The sequence below is a fragment of the Lonchura striata genome, chromosome 3, assembly GCF_046129695.1.
Source record: "Lonchura striata isolate bLonStr1 chromosome 3, bLonStr1.mat, whole genome shotgun sequence".
Lineage (NCBI taxonomy): Eukaryota > Metazoa > Chordata > Aves > Passeriformes > Estrildidae > Lonchura > Lonchura striata.
This window is the reverse complement of record NC_134605.1, coordinates 98,991,469-99,013,489: the sequence shown is the minus strand read 5'-3', so window position 1 is coordinate 99,013,489 and position 22,021 is coordinate 98,991,469. Positions and strand designations below refer to the sequence as shown.

The 22,021-nt window shown below is 46.0% G+C and overlaps 1 protein-coding gene across 2 annotated transcripts in view; it reads right to left on the bottom strand.

The window, feature by feature from the left end:
• Positions 1-22,021, bottom strand: part of GRHL1 (grainyhead like transcription factor 1) — a 48,639-nt gene that overhangs the window by 19,232 nt on the left and 7,386 nt on the right. The window contains exons 1-8 of one of the 2 annotated variants that reach the window (XM_021525420.2): positions 21,317-21,446; positions 17,653-17,839; positions 14,581-14,651; positions 12,692-13,082; positions 11,865-11,941; positions 10,893-11,049; positions 10,330-10,441; positions 9,279-9,373 (exon numbers count right to left, since the gene is read on the bottom strand). In XM_021525420.2, coding sequence (XP_021381095.1) covers positions 9,279-9,373; positions 10,330-10,441; positions 10,893-11,049; positions 11,865-11,941; positions 12,692-13,082; positions 14,581-14,651; positions 17,653-17,839; positions 21,317-21,336 — 1,110 coding nt within the window. In that variant the 5' untranslated portion in view covers positions 21,337-21,446. Of the gene's footprint in view, positions 1-9,278; positions 9,374-10,329; positions 10,442-10,892; positions 11,050-11,864; positions 11,942-12,691; positions 13,083-14,580; positions 14,652-17,652; positions 17,840-21,316; positions 21,447-22,021 lie in introns of those variants that run through there. The other variant, XM_077782425.1, reaches the window with a different exon arrangement.

The following is a 22,021-nucleotide window of genomic DNA, read 5'->3' as shown; positions in this document are numbered from 1 at the left end:
AGCACCTCCTCTGGGATCATGCTGGAAGTTAGCGTGGGAAGAAGTCAGACCTCATGACTTCTCTGTCTGCTTTAACCATCCGACCCCTCATGCCCCTCCTCACCTAAGGTGGGAGGAACACACTGTGCCTACATTCAAATCCACGAGGAACAATCTTCCATTTTCATAATGAAGAAAAAAAATTAATCCGACAGCTCTGCTGCGTGCCCTCAAGGAAGGGCAGCAGAGACAGCCAAGTTCTTTCCACACAGCACCTTTTTTTAACAAGATCTGCCTTTCAAACAAACCAGGAAAAACAGACATAATTAAAGGGCAATCAAAGCACTGCAGGAACCTCTCTGTCAGCAAGATGAAAGATGCCTTTTTTAAATGAAGGCTTGCATACCCAGATCTCTTCTCCTCAGTTTATCTTGGACACTGTACTCTTCTGTCACACAAAAACCACTAGCAGTTCTGATGAGTCCAAAGGCGACATATGCAGCAGCTATGCCCAGTTGGAACAGAGCAGTGTAGGTTCTCACCCGGGGCTGCCACAGGCAATGGGGAGCAACTTGGTGTTAGCATCATGAACTCTGACCAGTCAGAGCAAACAGGCATGGGTAGCACCATCCTGCAAAGTCCTGTACATCTTTATGGATAAGGACCTACACAGGCAGGTTTGGGACTTTTCCAGGCTGATCACCTTGCTCCACGTTTATTTAGTTTCAAGAGAAGGCAGGAAAATGGTATTCTCCTCCTATTTATGATCCTTTATATTTGTGTCCAAAGGATTAAGACATTACTCAACAATCCAAGTCCACTGGATATTTTTTTCTCTATTGTGAATTCAGATAAAAACCTTAGCTCTTTTCTCACACTAGTACACAAAAGCCTCTCATTTTAACCACAGAACAGTTTGGGTTGGAAAGGCCCTTAAAGATAGTCTAGTCCAACCCCCGATGCTATGGGCAGGGACACATTTCACCCAACCAGAAGGCTGAAAATCTCAAACCTGGCCTTAAACACTTCCAGGAATGAGGCATCCATAGCTTCTCTGGGCAGCCTGTTACAGTGCCTTAGCACCCTCACAGTAAAGATTTTCCTCCTAATACCTGATCTGAATATGTCAGTTTGAAGCCATTCACCCTTGTTCTGAATCACTGTAAGCCCCCGTAAAAAGTCCCCCTCCAGCTTTCTTTTAGGCCTCTTTTTGGTTCTGGAAGGTGTTTTAAGGTCTCTCCAGAGCCATCTCTTCTTCAGGCTGTACAACCCCAACTCTTCAGCCTGTCTTCATAAGAGACCTTCCAGGCTATGTCATATTCAGTCCATGTTATATTCAATTTAAAATTGTCAAGATGCTTTTGATCTTGGATGACTGTGTTTGTATATACAGAGTTTGGAGCCTACAACACAACAACCAGAGACAGGTTAAACTGCAATAAGCTTCTTTCCAGGGAATGCAGCTGCTTTTCTTGGCCTTGGCTAAATAGATTCAATGTTATGCCCAAAATACAGTAGGCAAAGGGAATTCAGTGGGTCTAGAGACCATTTTTCTGACACAAAGACAGTGTCTCCCCCTCAAATAAAAAAAAGTTAACCAGAAGCTCATAGTTTGTAATTTTGACGCTGATAGCTGAAAACATATGGTTTCTCTAAAGGCTTGGACAAATACAAAGAGCAAAGAGAAAAAAACCCCAGTTATTTTCTAAAGATTTGTTCCCATATGTTTCCTCTATGCTGCAAGCTGGTTGGATGCAAAACATCTCTCGTCCAAAAGCCTTATGAAGTACACCAGCAGAGTTCCAAGCCCTTCCAAGAGGCAGAGCCATCAACCTGGGCACTACCTTGTGCCAATGTAGCTACGTGGCTTCCAAGATCTGGGTGAGAGCCAAGCAGCTTCGAGTGCAGGCAGAGCAAGCACAGGTCTGCCTGCACACATCCACGAAGGCATGTCTAAGAAAGCAGGGCTGGGAAGACTCTTCTGTATTTAGAAGAAAAAAAACCCCAAACCCACACTTTGGTAAGATCACCTGAGAGGTGGCTAATCTTACTGCTCTCACATTCGTTTCTTCACCTCCCACACACACCACAGGTTTTGCATCAACAGGAGGTGAGCCAATAAAGAGATAAAAAATTGGGCAATTCATGCACCTGTGGGCTCCTCAGCTGCCTCCTGCTTTTGGGATCGGATGCTCCAAAAAAGGCTTGTCTGGTAGATGGGTGAGAGGGCTGCATCCACTCCATCTCTGCTCAGGCAGACCCAGCACCATCCTGCTTGCAACCCAGAAGAGCAAGTTTGCATTCAAACCCACCAATCCCAATTTGAGTGACTGACACAGAGGCCATCATGGGTCCCACACCATGTCAAGGAATGACAAGTGGGAAATACGATCCACCTCCAGATAAAAAACATCCTCCAAACAAGTTTACTCCATCAACAAAACAAAAAGGAATGGTAATGAAAGGAAAATACATATTCCTGCTCACAAAGAGCAATGCTGATTGCTATTCCATCCTGTTCTGAGGCAAGGAAATATAGGAATGTCTCTGCTCACAACACCTGGGAAACCCGGGGATAATGGTTCCCAGTCCTAGTGATGCTTCCTCCCACCCGAGGCTTTGATAAGATAAAGCTGTTGGGCCGGGTTTTGTTAGGTTGGTTGGAAAGAAACTAAAAACAGCAGTTTGGCAAAAACACTGACAACATGTTGAAAAAACCCAAACAACAAATAAACAACAAAAAAACCACAAAAAACCCTAATGCATCTCCCCACACCAACAACACAAGTCTCCAAAAACAATGACAAAAGCTGAAACAAAACACAAAACAGAGAATTAAGTCTATAAAGGCACAAAAATGGCCACAAAGAATCAGGTAAAAAAGTAATACAGAAAAGGGAAAAGAAAAACAAAAATTCACCTCCTAGTTTTCTCTATAGAAAAGCTGATGGGAAACATCCTCTGATCTCATACATGGAAGACCAAGACAATGGCCAAGGTTTGGGACATGAAGTTCAGATAAAATACCAGGTTGAAAACTTGCTTCTAGTTGGCAATGCTTAAAATCAAGGGCGGCATATGCTTGTTTTCCAGAACAGCCAGGACAGAGTAGGGAGAGGTCAGTGTTAAGAGGCAGGTAAGCAATACTTGCTATGACTTTCCTATGCCACTGCTCCAAAGGCTGTGTGTACTTGCCTCAAAGTATTTGTGGTCTGCAGCCTTGGCTTCACACCAATCTCTTTCCTTTAAGTATGTTTGACTCATCACATTTCATAGTTTCATTTCCAACTAGTCAAACCTGTCCCCCCGTCAGTGCTGCTGAAGGTGGCAACACCTTCTTTAATGAGGCATATGACTGCTGCTTCATTACAATGGCATCCATATAAATGTATGCAATATTTATCAATCAAAAAAGTTTAAATTCTTTCTATAGTGAACACCAAGGGAGGATTATGCTAGAAGAAGCTCTTAAAATAAATCAGTAGTGTACCACCCAGCCTCACTTCAAGTTCTCACAGCAAGAGATCCACCCTCTCTGAAAATTGAATTCCTCTAAGCAAAGTAATCTTGCCAACACTTGGGAGGATCTGCCAAGAAGACGACCCTTATTGCCTAATTTTCTGTTTCAAAAGGGTACTCCAAATTAGATGCAAATAACCATAATATTGGACCATTCCACTCTTCTTGGACAAAAAAAGTAATAAAAAAGTACTGTTTAATTGCTCTGTCATCCAGAGCACAAATTAAGAGACACTACCACATCTTCCCTTTGGTGAAAAGGCAGCAAAAACCTGTCATGATATTCTTGAGCTCAAAATGCCTGTTACACTCTCTCCATATTCCCTTTTAGTAGAAAGAGTCTTTTCACACAGTATCTGGCATACAATGCCTTTTTTTTTTTTTTTTGGAGGGAGGGAGTGAAGGAGTAGGAGGACAATAGAACCCTTAACGTGCAGTGACATCATTTTTGGCTACAGTCCCATTACCCAGCCTATACCAAGGCAGACCAAAGACCTCCACAGGGGCCCTTCTCTGGGAGCTGCTGGAAGCAATGCTGCTTTCCAGCAGGGGCCCATTGGGAAGAACAGAAGGGGTGCTCCAGCACAATGGCAGGATCCTTGCCCTGTCACAACTACAGAAACGGGCAGGGAAACTGCACTCATTGTGCAGACAACTTGCCCTGTTCAGACAAGAGGCCTCAACCTTCCTGCTCCACAGAGCAAGAACTCAGACAGGATTTGAGCAAAGCAGGATCCAGTAAAGCCAGTTAACCCTGGGGAAACCAATCTGTCCAGATTGTTCAACTGACCTGAGAGCAGGCCATATCCCCAGGCCAGAGCTAAAGGACAGAATTTGCTTTGCAGCCTAACGGGTAACCTAGCAGAGATAACAGAACAACAGCCAACATTATGAAGAGCAGTATGAAATGTGCATTTAACTGCACACATAGTAGCAATCTTCATTAAAAGACCTTTATTGGGTTCCAACCAAGAAAAGGAGAGCCCAGCATGTTGTACAGACCTGAGAAGAGATGGATCCCAGCCTCAAAAACCCATGCCCTGAACCTACAACCATTTATTCTGACTGACATGGGGGACAAAGACACAAAAAAGGCTGCAAGGATTCCTTTCCCTACTTCTAACATCCCCACATTTCAAAGACAGCCAAGCCTGCTCAGTCAACAAGAAGGGGCAGATACCTCTAGAGAAAGCTGCATCCCGGCTCTAGACACCCTGTCCCTAATGAAGTCATAGACACAAAAGATGACGAGCTTGTGTTCAGACATCTAAAAGCTTCTTTGCAGGAGAAGAACCCCACCTTGACTGTCTGCCCACGGCAGACATCCATCATGGGGTGGGAAACTGTTTGAAGTCTCCGCAAGCCTCAGGGTGACTCCAGCATTACCTGCTGCATGCAAGCGAGTATCAGCTACACATCTCATCAGACTCATCAGATCACGCTTCCACTCAAGCAGGATGGCTCCTGATTGAGTAGCTATACTGGCTTTCTTAAATACCCCATTCAACAATCCACCAGTTCATCAACTAATTTTCTAGTCCACCCTCTTCCCTTTTCTTCTCACAAAGCATAATTGTCTCCCCATTCAACTATTCCCTTCCCCTGCTCTGTCAGGTGATGGGATCAGATCTCATCTCTAATACAGACATCTGAAAGCCCACCTGAATCACTGCTTCCCTACTTTGTAGTGTCTCCTGACAATCTTTCTAATCCCGACCTCACTCTCCTTCAAATCTCAACAGCACCTCTTCAGGGCAAGTTTCCTCTTTCAAAGCCTGGCCTTCCTCCCCATCCCTTGTTCCCTTCACTGTCTCAGAGCAAGGAGGCTTTGGATCATGGCCCCTTTTCCAGCTTGAACACACTCTTGCAAAGGTCAGAGAATACTTAAACCAGCCTCTGCTGTGAAGCAGCTGCTTCCAGCAGCTCCTGTGATATCCCAAAACAACAGAAGAGGGCAGAGAGGAGCTACCAGAAAAAAGCACATTTGCTCTGAAATCCGTGGACACGGTCTGTCCCAGAGTGGGAAGTGTCTGTCATGCATGAAATACCCTTGATTTCTACAGCCAAGGGCTCACGAACAGCACAGCAATGCAGGCAGCTGTGGGACAACTCCAGCCGTGCAGAGCCAGGCCTGTCCAATGTGTCCAGCAACTAGAGCCCTGGCCCTGCTCTCAGCTCTCCCAGCACAATGCAACTGGGAAATACTTGTTACTAAGGGCATCTCAAACATCCTTTTTCCATCCCACAAATCCACAGCTGTGAAATCCTGTTGGAACTCAAAATGTCCCTCAGACATTTTTGGAGGTTTCAGGCCTTGGTCAGAACCATTTTAGACCCTGGCAAGCAGCTGGAAACAGCTGTGAGCTGTGATTTTGAGTTTGAGCCATGGAATGAGTTACCAACTTTGAAGGTGGAACAAGTCACAAAGGGTTAGATAGTATAGTAGAAGCAGTTACAAAGAAGAGGGGAAAAATTTTTAGTATTGTACAGGGGGGTTTTAGCACCTGTACAGGGGGGTTTTTACTTTGTACATGGGGGTCAGAAGTTCTAATATGGAGGAAAGTGGGCTGATCCTGTTCTTCCTCCTTCTTCTTTGCCTCCATGTTCTTGGTGATGCTGGCACTTATGGATTGGTTAAGAGTAGAAAAGCACATTGTAATATAGGTAGTAGGTATTATATATAACTGTAAACATGTAACACGTAATATATCATATAAAAGATAGCAGCAGCCCTGGGCAGGGGGAGAGAAGAAGAAGACAGCAGACAGTGAGGGTGCCAGGAGTGTGTGTGTGTCTGCCTGGGCTGCTGACCAAACAGCCGCAGCCCGAAAAGACAATCTTTTAGACAACTAACAATAAACTGCCTTGAGACCGAACAACAAGAGGCTGCAGAGTCTTTCTTTGGAGGCACGGGTTGGAGGAGAGACTTTACCACCACACAGGACCCCTGAACCAGGTGGGGGTTCCTACAAAATCCAGAGAATTTTCCTTGCTACAGAAGGAGCAGATGACTTGTATTGTATGAAAAGAGTGTTTCTTCACCAGAAAGGTGCAGTTTACTAAACCCCCTTAGTGCCCCTAAGGGCACTGGCAAAGCACTCTCAGGCAGGTGACACCTTCCTGAACAGACACAGTGGCAGAGGTGCAATATTCCTGTATATCCCCACAAGAAGGTAAGTACATAGTCCCAGAGCTGCTAAGGGCAACTCCTTGTGGCAATATGCTATTTCTGCCTTAAATCTGACACATACCCTGCATGTCCAAATGAGGAACAGACACAGGGCCTCATCACCTCCCATCTAACATGGCTGCACAGGATCAAATCATTTCCATAGCAAACTGGAAGCAAAAGAAAGAGGGAAATGGCAGAAGCAGCAAGCCCAGAAGAATCACCTGGCTCTGGTCCAGGTAACTCCAGGGCTCAGGAAGCAAATTTCTAATGATCAAGGCTTGCTGGCTAGTTAAATATACTGTCTGTGCAGCACTTCTGCTGTCATTAAATATAAACACTGTATTTATTATTGTGAAGGAATTTCTGTAACATCAGAAACTCACCTCTATCTATTCCTTGCTTTATTCATATACTTTAGGACTGCTGTCAGGGGTTGGGGGGCAGGGAGGGAAAGGAAAAGAGAGAGCAAGAGCATACAAGGTAAATGAACCATGCAATAAAAATTGTTGAAATTGGCTCAGACATCTCCTGATAAGATCACAGAAGCAGAGAAAGAACTGCAGCTCTTCTGGTGAGAAATTCTATCACTGACAAAACACATCCACTCAGGGAAAAAATGAAGTTAAACAGACACTTAAGCACATGAAGTTCTTGCCAAAAAGGCCAATTTTTAAAATACTGAATTCGAGGGTATTTTTGTCTTAATATGATTCTGATCCCAAGAGTCAAGGCTTGCACATTTGGTATCAACACTCCTCTCTGAAAGTTCATATAAACCAGGACTCACAGTATATGGATCTCGCACACTGAGAGTGTGAATCTGGAGGCAAATTTGCCTCTGTAGCTAAAAAAAAAAAATCAGTCTGTCTCACAGCTCCCCACACCACTTCATCCCATGAAGTTCAGCCCCAAGGTGAAATATTACCATGAGTGTCCTTAGATCTTTTCAAGATGCTATTGGCAATTTCATTATAGACTGAAACTATTCATTCAGAGATCTGTAGAGTAGCTTGGCAATTGCCATCTCGTAGGAAGGGAGGGCTTTCCTTGGGGCAGCCACAGAGTCCTCAGCACCAGCTGTGAGCCCTGCTCCTGAGTTAATGGCCTATCCCCAGTGCCGCAGAGTGGCTCAGCCAGCAGAGAGGCAGCTGCAGAAAGCACTTCCAGCTCCTTGAGGACTTGCATTGTTCTGTCTGCGTGATCCACCCCTGTGTGCAAATCCTAATCCTTTGCATACCTCATAGACACTGACTACCTGGGTTTGTTAAATGTTTGACTTGCTATGGCAGCAGGATAATACTTACTGACTCCTTTTGACAGCTCTTTTGTTTGTTCACAAAGTGAAGTGCTTCATGTTTTAGAGATCATGTTAGCCTTTTAGCATCCTCCAGGAGGTAAGGCCCTCCCTGCCAGCCCTCTCAACTTGACTGAAGCCAAATCTGGTGAAAAGGAAATCCTGGCACCCAACACCAGCCGCAAAAGTAATGTCCCACAAAGTAGCACTTTCAGTAGCAGCATACAGAAGCTCCTCACCGCTGTCTGCTAAGCATTCCAAACTCCTCCCACAGAGCTGAAACCCAACAGCAGTCCCCATACAACATTTTCTCCATGGCCCTTGTGCAGGACAGAGCATAGTTTGTGGTGACAGAGAGCTCCGTGCAGTGACACCAGTCTTTGCTCCTCCTGCAGAGCAGGAGCACACACAGCTCGAGAGAAGGAGCTGTGTTCTTTGCTCAGAGTTCCCACGTCCCCCTAAGCCAGGCTCTCCCTGGACATGGCACTCTGCAGCCATCAGTATCTTTCCCCATGATGCTGGTGACTACTAGTACTGCCAAGCAAACAGGCAGTTTCCAAAAATGAACATAAACCATTCCCAATTTTTAAAGAAAACCCAGGCAGTAATGAAATTCTCAAAAGAAAACTACACTTTGACTCCAGCAACTAACCAATGAGAAATGCCTTTAGAACTGAGTTGGCCCCACACTTCCACCGGCTTCCTTGAACCTAGAAGACACACAAGCCTTTCCCAGAAGTCAGAGTGGCTCAAACAGCTGTAGTTAGCTACTAGCTAGGGAAGCTTCCTGTACCTACACACTTACAAATGCACCCACAGTTCTGAGGAAAGATCAAACCAGAGTTCACCAGGAGGTTGTTCTAGTTTGAAATAGGTCACTGGGTGTTGGGATCTGCGGTTTAAGCAACGCATGCTTTGGGAGCTCGGAGGCCACAGCTGCTCCCTCTCTGGTGGAAGGCGAGCCCATGGCTAGAGCCTCCCGCGGGCATCCTCGGGGAGGCCGCGCTCGCTGCCAAGCCCAGCTCCGCTCCATCACACCTCCCGCACCACTTCATCTGCTCGGGAAACGCTCCTGCTTCCTTCTGCCAGTACTTGTCTCTCAGGCAGGCACTCCTGCCAAGAACCCTAAAGCAGTTGCAAAGCTCTCCCAGTTGCACATGCAAACCCTCTTAAGAAACAGCCAGAAGGTTTTGCCTAATGTAAGAGCGTAAACAAACTTGTTACATGCTAATCACCAGGTAGGCCACACACCCTTCCCTTCCCCCAGCCCCTGAATCTGCTAAAAGGACAGGAAATACAATCGTGGTCACATACCTTTGCTTCCTCGTTGATGTCCCAGGTAAAGGATATGGCGTTGTATGCGATCTCCTCAATGTTGCTGATGGTGTTGAAGCTCTCCTTGTAGTCAGCTGTTGGAAAGAAGGGCTCATGAGGGAGAGGAAGAGGAGATACTACCTGAGTCCTTAATCCCATGAAGCAGACAGAAACTGTAATTCTTCAGCAGCCCCTTCGGGGCAAAAAAAAGCTGAACTGTCCCTTAAGAATACATCTTTAAAGAGCCTGGAAATGGCGCTCACACACACAAAAAAACCCTCAACAAACAGAAGGAAAAAGCAAAATGGGACTTGCAAAAAAATGAAACTAGAAACTCCATCAACAAAGGCATATCCCAAATGTGAGGTGTTCTGTGCTATGTGCGGGGAAACTCTACCCTGTATGGCAAGGACATAAGCTCTCAATAAAACTCCTTCAATAACAAACAAAGATTTGCATGCGCGTCTGCTTTAAGAGCCAGGTGATTAATCCCTGCTTTGATTCACAGAAGGAAGGGACGAGGAGTACAGCCCAGCCTTCAGCCAGAGCAGGCTGGAACCCAGCCAGCCTCAGCCTTGTCTGGAGGCAAGTGGAAATTTGCAGTGTCTTCTTTTTTTACATGTACCAAAGACGAGTTGTGAGCAAAGCTGTGGGAAGGAGGATCATTAGTCTTGAGGTATTTCTACAAGGATCTTATCCTTTGAATTAAAACACTATTTAGGACAGCCACTGAGACTGCAACCTGTGATTTAGCTACAAACACCAGAATATTCTAAAAAAACCTGTTGTCTGGAGGGGACTGTTGGATCTCCCAATACAAAACCCTAAACCCCACCAATCAAAATCCTCCAAAAAATCAGCTTCTTTAATGAGTCCTAAAAACTATAGCATTAGCTCCAACAACAAACTGTCTCTGGACTTTCAGCAAAGCTATGGAGAGCAGAGAGAGGGATCCAGAAGTTCCTTAAAATAACAAAGCTTTAGCAGAAAACTGAACCTTGCCAAGGAATTATGTCTTAAGTCTGACATAAGCAATGAGAGTGTTCCTTACCTATGTCAATGCATCTTTGTTTGGCTGTGTGCTGTCTTGAGTGCCAGTATTTCCAGTGCCTGAGTTGATCTTCCCTTGTTTTGTCTTCAGCAAACACAACCATAATGACACTCTGAAAGGAGAGAGGAAAAGATTAAAAAAAAAAGCAAACAAAGAGAAATAGAGCAATGGCCAGAGAGTACACTTGGTTTGGAGCTTTAGGCTTTTTCACTTGAGGCACTACAGTTTGCCTGGCACACTGCTGCCAAACAGGAAGGCAGACAACAGCACTTTCTGGGTCATAAACAGAGATGAGCAGAACTGCTCTCCTAACTAGATTCAGGGATCTCATTTCAGGTGTTGCATCATCTTTACACAAGTGCTGACACCGCTTCTTAACAGTCTGAGCCAGGATGGGCTGGTCTGGCAGTAGGTGGACAGCAAAGGAACGAACACTGACGTAAGAACACAGCTCAGCTGGCCTTTGTGCTGATGCTCTGGTCTAGATTGCTGCACTTTGGAGAGTTTAAGGTTACCATCATACACACCCTCGTCCCCAAGAAACCACAAGGGCTGCCACTCACTCGGACTTTACTGATGGGGTGATGAATTCCTTCAGTGCTGCTGACTTCTTTCAGTGTGATTGGGTAAAATTGACCTTTATTCAGGTAAGTCATTGTGCTGTCCCCAGGCTTCTGTCGGAGGGACTTGGAGGCTTCCAGAGTGTATTCAAAGTTATTCCTATAGAGTGAAGAGGGTAGTGATTGCTAAGGCATTTTCCTGGAAAGCTGATTAAACATCCCACATTTAATTTGGAGAAATTCCAAAGTTGTTAGCTGACTCATTAAGCCATCAACAAGCAAAGAAGTTGGAAAACAGGATGAGTCCCCTTTTCAACCATTTCCTTCATGAATGAACATTTAAGAGAAGTTCTTGGCAAGGTAAATCCCAAGATACATCAGCAGGCAAGACTGAAAGATCCCTACTCAGGCTGAGAGCAGCAAGCTACCCTCACCAAATAGAGAAGCATCTATTAGCAATTTAATTAAATGCACAAGCTAATAAGCTACTCTGTGGCCATCACCCTCTTGGTCAACTGCAACTACCAAACAACTAATTTGCTCCCCTCCTCTGGAGTTTAGGTGAGTTTTATTTCTCCTATTTTTGCTGTAGATTTCCAGCAGACTGAGAGCAAGACAAGCACACCAAGGAGAGGGGCACAGCTGGAAGCAAACTTCCAGATAGTATTGCCCCTTCCCACAGCACACAGATTTGGTGCAAGGACCATTACTGAAGATGGGTGGTATTTCCAGTCCTCTAGGTAGTTTCCCTTAAAGTATTTGTTTTCTTTAAAGATCCAGTTGTATCTTTACAGCTACCATTTTCAACTGTGAAATTCAAATTAGCAGACATAATTGTGGGTTTGAGACCCACAACCCCCAACCCCCCTCCCATCCAACTGTGACTCAGTGCAAATTGGCATGAGTTGTATCGCTTGCTCATGGACAACTAAGAGAATAGGAGAATACGGGCATATGGGAGCCTGAAATCATTACCCAGAAATGCTGTCAAAAACATAATCTTCTGAATTCATGTTGGCCATTCGGAGATTCAGCTCAGTAGGAAAGAAAACCTGGAGTAGACAAAACAACAATTAACACTGCAGCAAAAAGAGAAGTCAATAGTAAATAGATACTCCTTACCACAGAACTTCTGTCAGGCAAATTGTTCACAAGATAACAACTGATTTTTGGTTTCAACAAACAGGACACTTGAATAGTGTTTTAATCCAAAACTTTTGGGTGTCAACTAAGCAAGCCTTAAGCTTCCAAGTCAGCTTAAGACAAAATTTTAAGACTTTCCCAAATCTCAAAGGGCATATCTACACAGCTCCTTGAGGTTTTGCTTAAAAATCAAAACATGGTTATGTTGTTATTTTTAGTTGGTATCATAAAACAAAACCTCAGCTTTTCTCACTCAAGGGCCCTATATAATCCAACTATTTTCTACGGATACACACCACACCTAGAAACTGGCAGCAAGGAAGCTTACATACAGTCACTTCACTTTGGTACCTGCAAAGGCACCACAGAGTGCTGAACTCTTGCAAAACCTGGCTCTATGGATCGAGACAACTATTTCCACACTGCAAGCCAAAGCCTCTGTCACTAGTAAGATTAGTCATTCAATTTGATAATGATTTCATGCTGTGAAGGTTTTATTTACTAAGTTTTAATTATGCACTTTTCTGGGAAAACCTATTTCTAAGCCACTGGACAGATTTCTGACTCATGTAACAAGACCAGTTAAAGACAGAACTGGATCTCTCCATCCAGATCAAGACACACACACACACACACAGAGCAGCTGCCTCTCCTGGTACCTCTTGCACACCCTCCTTGAAAGTCTCCGAGAAGGTGGAGTCTGGCGTTCGCCTTTGGGAGTTCTGAGGCTGGGTGTTGGAGCTGAACTGGTCGGGATTGAGGTTCCTGTCGAAGACCACCACGCGCTCGGGCGGCTCGGGGTGGTACACGCTGGGTGGGATGCCCACGGCAAAGCCATGGGGCTGTGTCTCCGTTTTGATGGAGTGCGTGGGCATCGTGGCAATGGAAACGGTGACCGTTGTGTCTGGGGTTGTGAGGTGGCCTCGCTTGTCCATGCCCATCTGGGGGGTATGCGGAAGTACAATATTGAAAGGCACATTTTTCAGAACCTGGACCCTGTTTTCTCCAGCAGAAATGAGCGACTGTTCTGTCACGTTTGGGATGCTGTTCCTTAAAAGGGCAAAAAAAATCAGGCATAAATTATATGGCTTATTTTCTCATTACCCAAGTGCTAGAAAAGACTTTCAACTTTTTGGACAAGGACAGCTGACACAAACTCTCCTGCTTGTACAGAACAGCTCAATCCTAACCTGAAAAGCTGAGAAACTCATTGAAAAATCTCCCATAACTCCTCTCTCACTGTAAATCATCCCACCTTGGAGAGTAATTACCCTGGAGCAAAGGGTGAGGGTTCACATCCCAGATCCTCACAGCTTGTAAAACAGCAGTCCAAAACTAAGCACTTCCCACCACACACTGGCACACGCAGGCTCCACGAAGCTGCTCTTTGGCAGAGGGAGAAGGACTGACAGCAAGGTTGCTGCTCCTCTGCCCCAGGACTGTGCACCATCCAGGAAGCACTAATAGGAAAATTACATCCCTCCTTTCATGCACATCCCCCCAAGAAAATCTGTGCCAAGATTCCTGGGAGTGGTTTGCATAACTTGCCACTCTCCACCCCACCACACTCACTTCTGCCAGGACAACACCGAGATCTGTGGCTGAGCTGACCTCATAGCTAGTAACCACCAAGTCAGCCTGCCCTCTCTTTCTCCCTCCCCACAAAGTGGTCCTGCCCCCTCCTTTACACCAATTCAGACATTCCCTTGCCTCCTTGGTGAGCCAGTTCAGCTTGCCTGGCTGGCAGAAAACTAGCCACCGTTTCTTTCCCTGTTTGGTAATGAATCAGTGTGAGACCCAATCTGGTTCAAGAGGAGCAGTGGGAATACATAGCTGGGAACCAGCCTGCTCTTCTTGACAACAAGTCATTCAATCAGCTCAGCCAGACCACAAAACCTCATCTCAAGTCCTTAAAGCATTCTAGTCTGTCCAAAGGAAGAGGATGGTAGGAGTGCAAGTCTGGCTTGAGTGAACCTCCCATTTGTTATAAACACCTAATCACTATCATCTGCTTGGAAGGCACAAGAGAGAGAAGGCAGGTAGGGGAAGCAGGACAGAAGTTCCACAAGATACAAAGGAAGTCCCCAGACAATACAAAACCAAATCACAGGCACTTTGAAGTGCTTCACAACTGGCTCATGCATGACACAGTAATGCTGCTAGTACCCGAGAACAAAAATCAGCAGAGAGCAACTGAAGTTAACTGCATGAAAAATGAAGTGTCACCAGTGACCGCAGCCTGGGGGGGGGTGCCTGTGCTACCAGGTTGCCTAATTTTAGAGAGCAGCTTTTGCTAGGCTGACTATATGACACCAGCACACTAAAAGCAGAATGGCACTGAGCAGCAGTTTGAGCCTCAACTCTCCACACCACGGCTCAATCCCCATCCTGTTCCTGGGGCAACACAGGAATCTGAGGCATAGAGTAAAAGCTCACAATTTCTCTCTCCCAGCACATCACCACAGTGCAGCAAGTTACTTTCTTTCAGCAGCTCTGATGGCCTAGGAGGGAAAGGAGGAAATAGAGAAGCAATAATAAAAAATAATACCTTTTGCTATGGTCTTGTTCAGGATGTTCTACCTCAGGCTTAGCTGTTGAAGATCTCCTTTCCCTTGGAACCTGAGAAATTTAAGACATACTATAATTCCATTCTTCCTCCCCTACAAAAAAAAATAGCTCCTTAAAATTTGGTAAAATTAAGGAAGTCTTGCTTTGGATGCCAGTCACTACTTGCATTACAGCTTAACCCATGTTCACACGGCTTTGGGATGCCAGGGCAGCCCCAGGAGATGCCCCACAGATCCCAATGTAGCCAACTCGGTCACCTGTGTCAGCCCTGAGCTCTTGCCAGTACCAGGTGGAGAGAATACCAGTGCAGAAAACAATCATCCATGGCTGGAGCACCTGCCCTGGGGTGAGCAGGACCAAGAGGAGATTTCCCAAGGTTTGCTGGCAGTGCAGGTTCTCACCTCTGCAGGCTGGGAGAGTTCAGCTTCTGAATGAGCTCAAAGCTTGTGAAAGGATGCTGTTCCACTTCCCTAAGGACACATGCTCTCTAGGCCATTCCCTCTAAGATCACTTGAGGCTCTCCCTTCTCCTCAGTGATCAGAGAATTTGGGGAGCACCATGTCCAATAAGCATATTGAGACACTACAGCTCATATTTGTACATGGCCACATAAAACATACTGGTCCAAACTATATCAAACCCTTTATAAACAAAATGTAACCAGCACTCTGGATTTAAGACAGCTCAGTACTGCTTCTTGTATTTTATGCCATGGACAGGATTTGCCCTGAAAAGACATCAATCAAACAAGTCACCTTGCCCAGACATGTGCCATTTTCCTGGCTGCACTGCAATACCAAGGCACACAGTAGAAGGGGAACTCTTGGAGCTGTGGTGGCTCAATTCCTTGCGTGGAGCACATAATCAGCACCCCAGCAACCCAAACAGCCCTTACAGCTGCTGGTACAAGCCCGTGGTGCTCTGGTCCCCTCAGCCACATTGCAAGTCTACACAAGCTCTTCTGCCAACCCACACGTAAGGCCCAGGACTTCTGTCACCCTCATCACGCCTCCTGAACAGGTAAAGCAAACATCTTCTGGTGTATATATGGAGGAGTAAACTCCCACCACTCTGGTTCACCAAAGCCTGTTCAGATCTGCCTCCATTTGCCAGCCTGGGTCCAGGGTGGGGAACCACTTCAGCACGAGGCAAAGGCTGAGGGCACACCAGCACCAACAGTGCTCTTCTCTACACAGCCCTGACTGAAAACTATGTCCTCATTCTTACACATAACCTGGAATCCCCAGAAACACCAGAACTGTTCAATTTCGCACAGTAACCAGCAAAATTTGGAGAATCTCTAGCTGGAGACTGCTGGGAGGCCAACACTAACTAGTCACCATAAAAGAAGAGTTTTCCAAGCTGTATTTGGCCAACACTCCCAAAAGAACTGTTATCAAAAATTTGTTTCCTATAAGGCCTTATTAACCACAGTTGAGCAAGCCCAGTAGTTAAATGGAAGGAAATAAAAATTTTTTGGTTTTACTGTTTTGTTTTTTTATAGGAAGGTGATCTCACCAGCTGCCTTTAATATGCAGAGGGGGCGTGTTAGAAATGCCTCAACGTCATCTCCCTATAACATTATTCCATAACAGCCCTCAATAAACCTTTCAACCTCCAGCCATTCTGCTTTACCCAAGTGTGCAGCATACCTGTTTTCTTCCACCAATTTTTTCTGTACACCCACTGATACCCAAATGTAAGAGGAAACCCTGAATTAGACATTAATGTACAGTAAATCCCTTCTGCTTTGCCAAGCATAAAGGATCAACATCAGCATTCTTTTTGTAATCTACAGGTCTAGAAATCAAAATTGATCTTGTGGATTAAAATAGTTCTGGTGAAAGCTGTTGTTCATTTCTTTTTTCCCCAAAAGCATAGTAAACACAGGCACAAAGCAGAAAGGCAGTTTTCTCACAAAACCATCTGAATAACAGCCACATCAGTGAGTCTGTGGCATCTGTCGTGTGTGTGTGGAGTGTTAATCTCCATAGTAAGTATTACAAGAATATTTTGATATGCAAGACATATTCAACTCTTAAAAGGGCAGGCAAGGGTTTTGTCTGCACCAGGCAATCTCTCCTAGTACTTGAGGAACATAACAGAGGCTGGCAACTGCACTCACTCTTTTTAAAAGACACAAGCCAAAGTGCCAGGTAGGAGAGCCAAGTCAGCCTCCTGGCCTTCCTGCATGCTCAGCAAAGAAAAAACAGGCATCTCCACCTGGTGAGCCAGGCCACCATAACACAGGCGTCTCAACACAAGCAGGACCCCTCCCTGCCTGGAAATGCCTGCTGGTCTCCACTGACCTGGCTAGAGATAACTACCCTAGCTTATACTTTTGGTATTTGGGAAACAAAGCTCAGCAAAAGGCACCCTATGCAGACCAGAATATTATCTGACTTCTCAGTTCAGCTGCAGGCACCTAGGAAGGCACAGGTCTCTGAGAAGACCATGAACACTGGGGAAGACAATCACTGCTATCAAAGGATTAACAGGTTGCAGCAGCTGAAGCTCTCTGAGGGTTGGAGGGATGCAGACAGCAACTCTTTCAGGTGGACACTTCAGCCCCACATACCCCCAAAAACCTGTAATTATATCTTGGTATCACAGCTCAGTCTAAAGTAACACAACAAAGCCCCAGCAAAAGCCAAAGGTCCACCAGAATAGGGATCATGTGAGAAAAAGGAGTTTCTTTCTCCATGCATATTTATATTCAGACAGGAATACAGTCCTAAAGTGTCACTCTATTTCTATAACTCATTGCCTTTTGCAGAACCTGGGGTCAACAGAAAAAGTGCTACTCAAGTTGAAAAGCAGCAAAGTGCTACTTAACTTTTACATCAAGATCTAGGGGATCTTATTTTACAGATCTAAAAATAAAACAAATTTTCAGAAAGAGAGACATAGGGCTTTTTCAATTTAAAACCCACACGGTTTAAAGTCCTTGTGACCTGTTCACAGCTTCTGTAAAATCCTCTAGCAAATGACAACTTTTCCACAGGTGGAACATGAGCTCTGCTGCTCCCAGAGAAAAGCCAGGCCAATCTACCTTGTAGTAATCATAGAGCAGTCCGAGGGCAGCTGCACTGTCTTCATCCCCATTGATGCTCATCATAGCTTTGGTAGCTGCTGTGAGGGGATTTTCAAGAAAAGTTTTCCAGGCCTCATCTTCATTGGTGTAAGGACGTCTCTGAGAGTAGAGAGAGTCATTCTGAAGAACCAACACGGGTCTTTTACTTGAATCATAAAAAAAGAAGAAATAAAAAAAGCCACCTGTTAGAACACATGAGAAGCATTCCAAAAGTTCTTCAAAATCAGCTGCCCCAGTTTCATGGGATTCGTACTCTGATTCAGTGTACTGCAAGGATTAGTCAACACAAAAAGCCCAGAAACTTAATTCTGATCTCACTCATGCTCAGAGTAAATCAGGATTAATTTGACCAAACTCAGATGGATTACACCAGCCTCTACAAAAAGACAAAGCCATGTTAAGAGCACAACTGACCTGCCCATGCTCTGAACCCAACCCAGAAAGAGTTACACACTTTCTAGCCAAACACCTACAAAGCCTCCAGCACATCCTATGTAAAACTGCCAAGCTACAACCTGATCCAGTTCTCATGTGTAACTAGAAAACGTGCATTAACAAAACATCTCTTTTCTCCAGTGCTTTCAAGTGTTTTCACTCTCAGAACATATCTTAAAACACCACCCAGAAGCTATTGATAAGGTACAGATGACATAAGGAAATTAGTAAAGGGGAGTTCAAATCTATTTGGCAGCGGGTTTTTTTCTGACAAGGGGAAAAAACCCACAACTTACTGCCTGGTTACTGTTGAAATAATCCAGCACACTAGTTTGAAACACACTCAGATGAGTGAAGAAAAAGGAAAAATCTGAGTTATTCCCTTTGTGCTCTAGTATCTATATAAAAAATTATGTTTACTCTGAACATTTGGAGATCGCTGGGTACCAACAAACTCCAAAATGACTTGGATATTTTGTCCACAGATAAAAGCAAGATGTGTAGAAAACATTGTCCTGACAGCCTAGAATAAAAACTTAATATTTTTCTATTGGTTCTACTGGTAAAATATATGCTTCATCTTTTAAGTTAACTCAAGCTAATTTTTAAATCTTACATTTAAACTAGTTCAGTTTTCTTTCCATTGCAAGATTAACATTAGTTTACTGCAGATGGGCTGGGGCAGAAGGGGAAGCTTTTTTACTTTCCTTAATCCCAAATTTGACATTTTTAGCGAATTTGCCATAGTTAAAATAGAAAAGTAATTATTTAAAAACAACTAACCCCACAAAAAGCCCTCACCACCTTCACATCCTTTTCATAGTAGGGAAGCCTTCTTTTCATCTATTTACCCAGATACATTTAGAGACCAAAATACACTACAAATACAAAAAGTTGTGAAATAGAAAGTTGTGAAATACTCTAATCACTATAATCAGCTTAGCAGTATCCTACATTTATCACCACCTTCTACCAAAAAGATTGCAAAGCAAATTATGCATTCGACCCTTTATCAGTTACACAAGTCACCCTGGCTGAGCTGCCATCGGACAGCCTGGCTGAGCTGAAGGCACTGAAAGCAAGTGGGAGTTTCCAGGACTTGTAAGAGCACTCTGTGGCTATAAATCAGTATTATGTAGTTGGAAGAAGAGCAAACAAAAATGACAAAAGAGACAAGTTCTTGCACCAAGCCCTTTCTTTAGGTCTTCATTTGTGCACCTGCCGACAGACACCCAAATGCAGAGGACAGCAACTTTCCATCGGAGTGAGACGACCCACAGAACACAAAGCAGAATTTTCTTTGGGGACATTGTACAAGCTCCTGTTCTTACACAACATGATAAAAGAATCCTCAAATAAACATAGCAAATGGGAAAATCCTCTAGTTAAACTCACAGAGAAAGGGCAACTGAAGTAACCTGGGTGCAGTTCCCTTGATTCATCCCCACCAAGCTGAAGGGCGAAGTCAGCTTTGCTGAGCTCCCAAGACCACTATGCCGATTCCCTCCAGGAACACAGTACTCACATGGGAAGGGAAAATCATCAGAAAACCAAAAATACTGAGAACAAAAGCCTCAACTATCCAGAAGCCTAGTGAATGCAAGACCTATGTATTTTTGTATGATTTCTTTGTTATTGAAACTCTAAAATTCAATGCTCATTGCCCTAAAAGTAACCCACCCACCTAAAAAAGCATAGAAAAAGTTATCTGCAGAATTATGAAGAAACGCAGTGTTTGGCAGGAACTCCATCCTTTAGGAGAACCACAGCTTCTTTCAGGAGAATAAGAACATATTGATATGAGAAGGCAAACACATCTTTTTTTCCTAAGTTTCAGAACATAATTGCCATGCTGATCTGCTCACAGAGTAGTAGAAGTCCAGCAGAGGCAGAAAATTAAGCTTCATACAGCAGTTCTAATAATTTCCCAATTTTACTTTCCACTTGACCACACTGGAAGCAGAGAAATACTACAAAAAGCAGAGACTCTCTGCCTGTGAGGCTTCCCCAGCCTGCGATGTCCTGTGTTCAAACCACAGAAACTATTCTACCTTCCTTCACTGATCCAGAACCAGCGTCCTGCCCCTCACCCTGCACCTTACCCTGTGACATTCAGAGCAGTGCAGCTGTGCCTGCTCCTGCACGGAGCACACCTCTAATGCTGAGGCACAACCGAAGATTTCTGTCATTGGCCTCTGTGCGCCAGAAAAGCGAAGTGCATGTACCCAAATTGCTACGACCTCATCTACTAAATATCACTAGAAATAAAAACACCTATGAAAAATCCTAGTCAGAGACATGAGTTAGTGAGCTGCTGCATTGGAGTCCTCTTCCTAGAAAGTAGCACGTTGAAACAAAAAGTTGGGTTTAAAATCCTACACATTCCCTAGGAGAGAAGTGCATTTGAGTCACCAATTCAAAGTATAGAAATTTTAAAATCGGTTCTTGAAATCAAATTACTTCAGAGCAACCCCATTTTCTGGCGCTTAGGTGTCCACTGTCAGCAGATGGACACGGTGACAAGTGCAGCAGCAGACTCGAATCCTTAAGCACAGCCTGGGATCCGCTTGAAGGCGACGTCTCGTATTCAACACCACGAAGTTACAGAATAAACACACCTCGAGCTCAGCTTAACTCTTTCAGGACCCCAGCTCCGGGGTCGCGGCAGCCGAGCTCGCCGGGAGCCGCCCTTACCTGCCGAAGTCCACCTTGCCGGAGGGATGCGCCTCGTAGAAGTCCATGGGGCCGCTGCGGCCGCCGGGCAGCGGCGCGGGGGCTCAGCCCGGCTCCCTCGGCCCGGCAGCTCCTCCCGACGGCGGGGCCGCCGCCGCCGCCCGCACTTAAGGCGCGGCCGGCGGGGCGGGGGGCGGCCCCCCGCCTCGCTGCGGGTGTCGGGTTTCAAAGCCGGCCCAGCCCCGGCGCTCGCCCCGCGGGGCGGGGTGGCCGCCGGGGTCCCCCCGCAGCGCCGCCGGCTTCCCTCCGGGGCTCGGCCCCCGCTCCCCCCGCCATCCCGCACCGCCCCGCCGCACCTCGCGTACTGCTCCGGGAGAGCGGCGGGCGGGCCGGCGAGAGCGGCTTCTCCGGCCCGGCCCCCGGGCGGCGAGCCCCTCTCGCCGCAGCCCCCCGGCGGGGCGGCAGCACCGGTCGGACCGGACGCGGTACTCCTGCCCCCGCCCGGCTCACTCACTTGTCGTAGTCCTGTGTCATGTCTGGCGGAGGCAGCGGGCGGCAGGACTGGCCGGGCGGGTCGGGAGGAGCAGCGCCGCGCACCCGCCGCTCCGACGGGTTTTGTCGGCTCCTCTCGCCCGCTCAGGTGCTCCCGCAGCCGCAGGTGGACGCGCGCCGCGCCGCGCCTCCCATTGGCTGCCGCGGCCCGAGGGGCGGCGCCGCCGCGCCCCCATTGGTCGGACGCGCTCGGGGGCGGGGCCGGCGGTGTGAGGGCTCCGCGGGCCGGGACAGAGCCCCGAGCGCGGGACAGGCCGGAGCGCCCTGCCAGCCTTCCGCGCTAAAAATGGGATTCCCTTCCTCTCTCTCCCCTCCCATGTAACTTTATTTCTTTTTCATTTACTACATCCACTCTTAGGAAAATCTAAACTCGCCACAATCATATGAATTATCTTTACTACAGTCTTAAGCTGTGCCACGGAAGGTTTACGTTGAACATTAGGAGGAATGTCTTTGCAGAAGGAGCGATTAGACATTGAAATGGGGGGCTCCGGGAGGTGGTGACCTTGTCCTGGCAGTTTTTAAGGAAAGGCAGGATGTGGCACTCAATGCTCTGGTCCATCTGACAGGGCGGTGCTTGGTCATAGGTTGGACTCGATGATCTCAGGTATCTTTTCCAACCTAATCGATGCTGTGAATTTGCACAAGCACTGCATCGGCTGCTAAA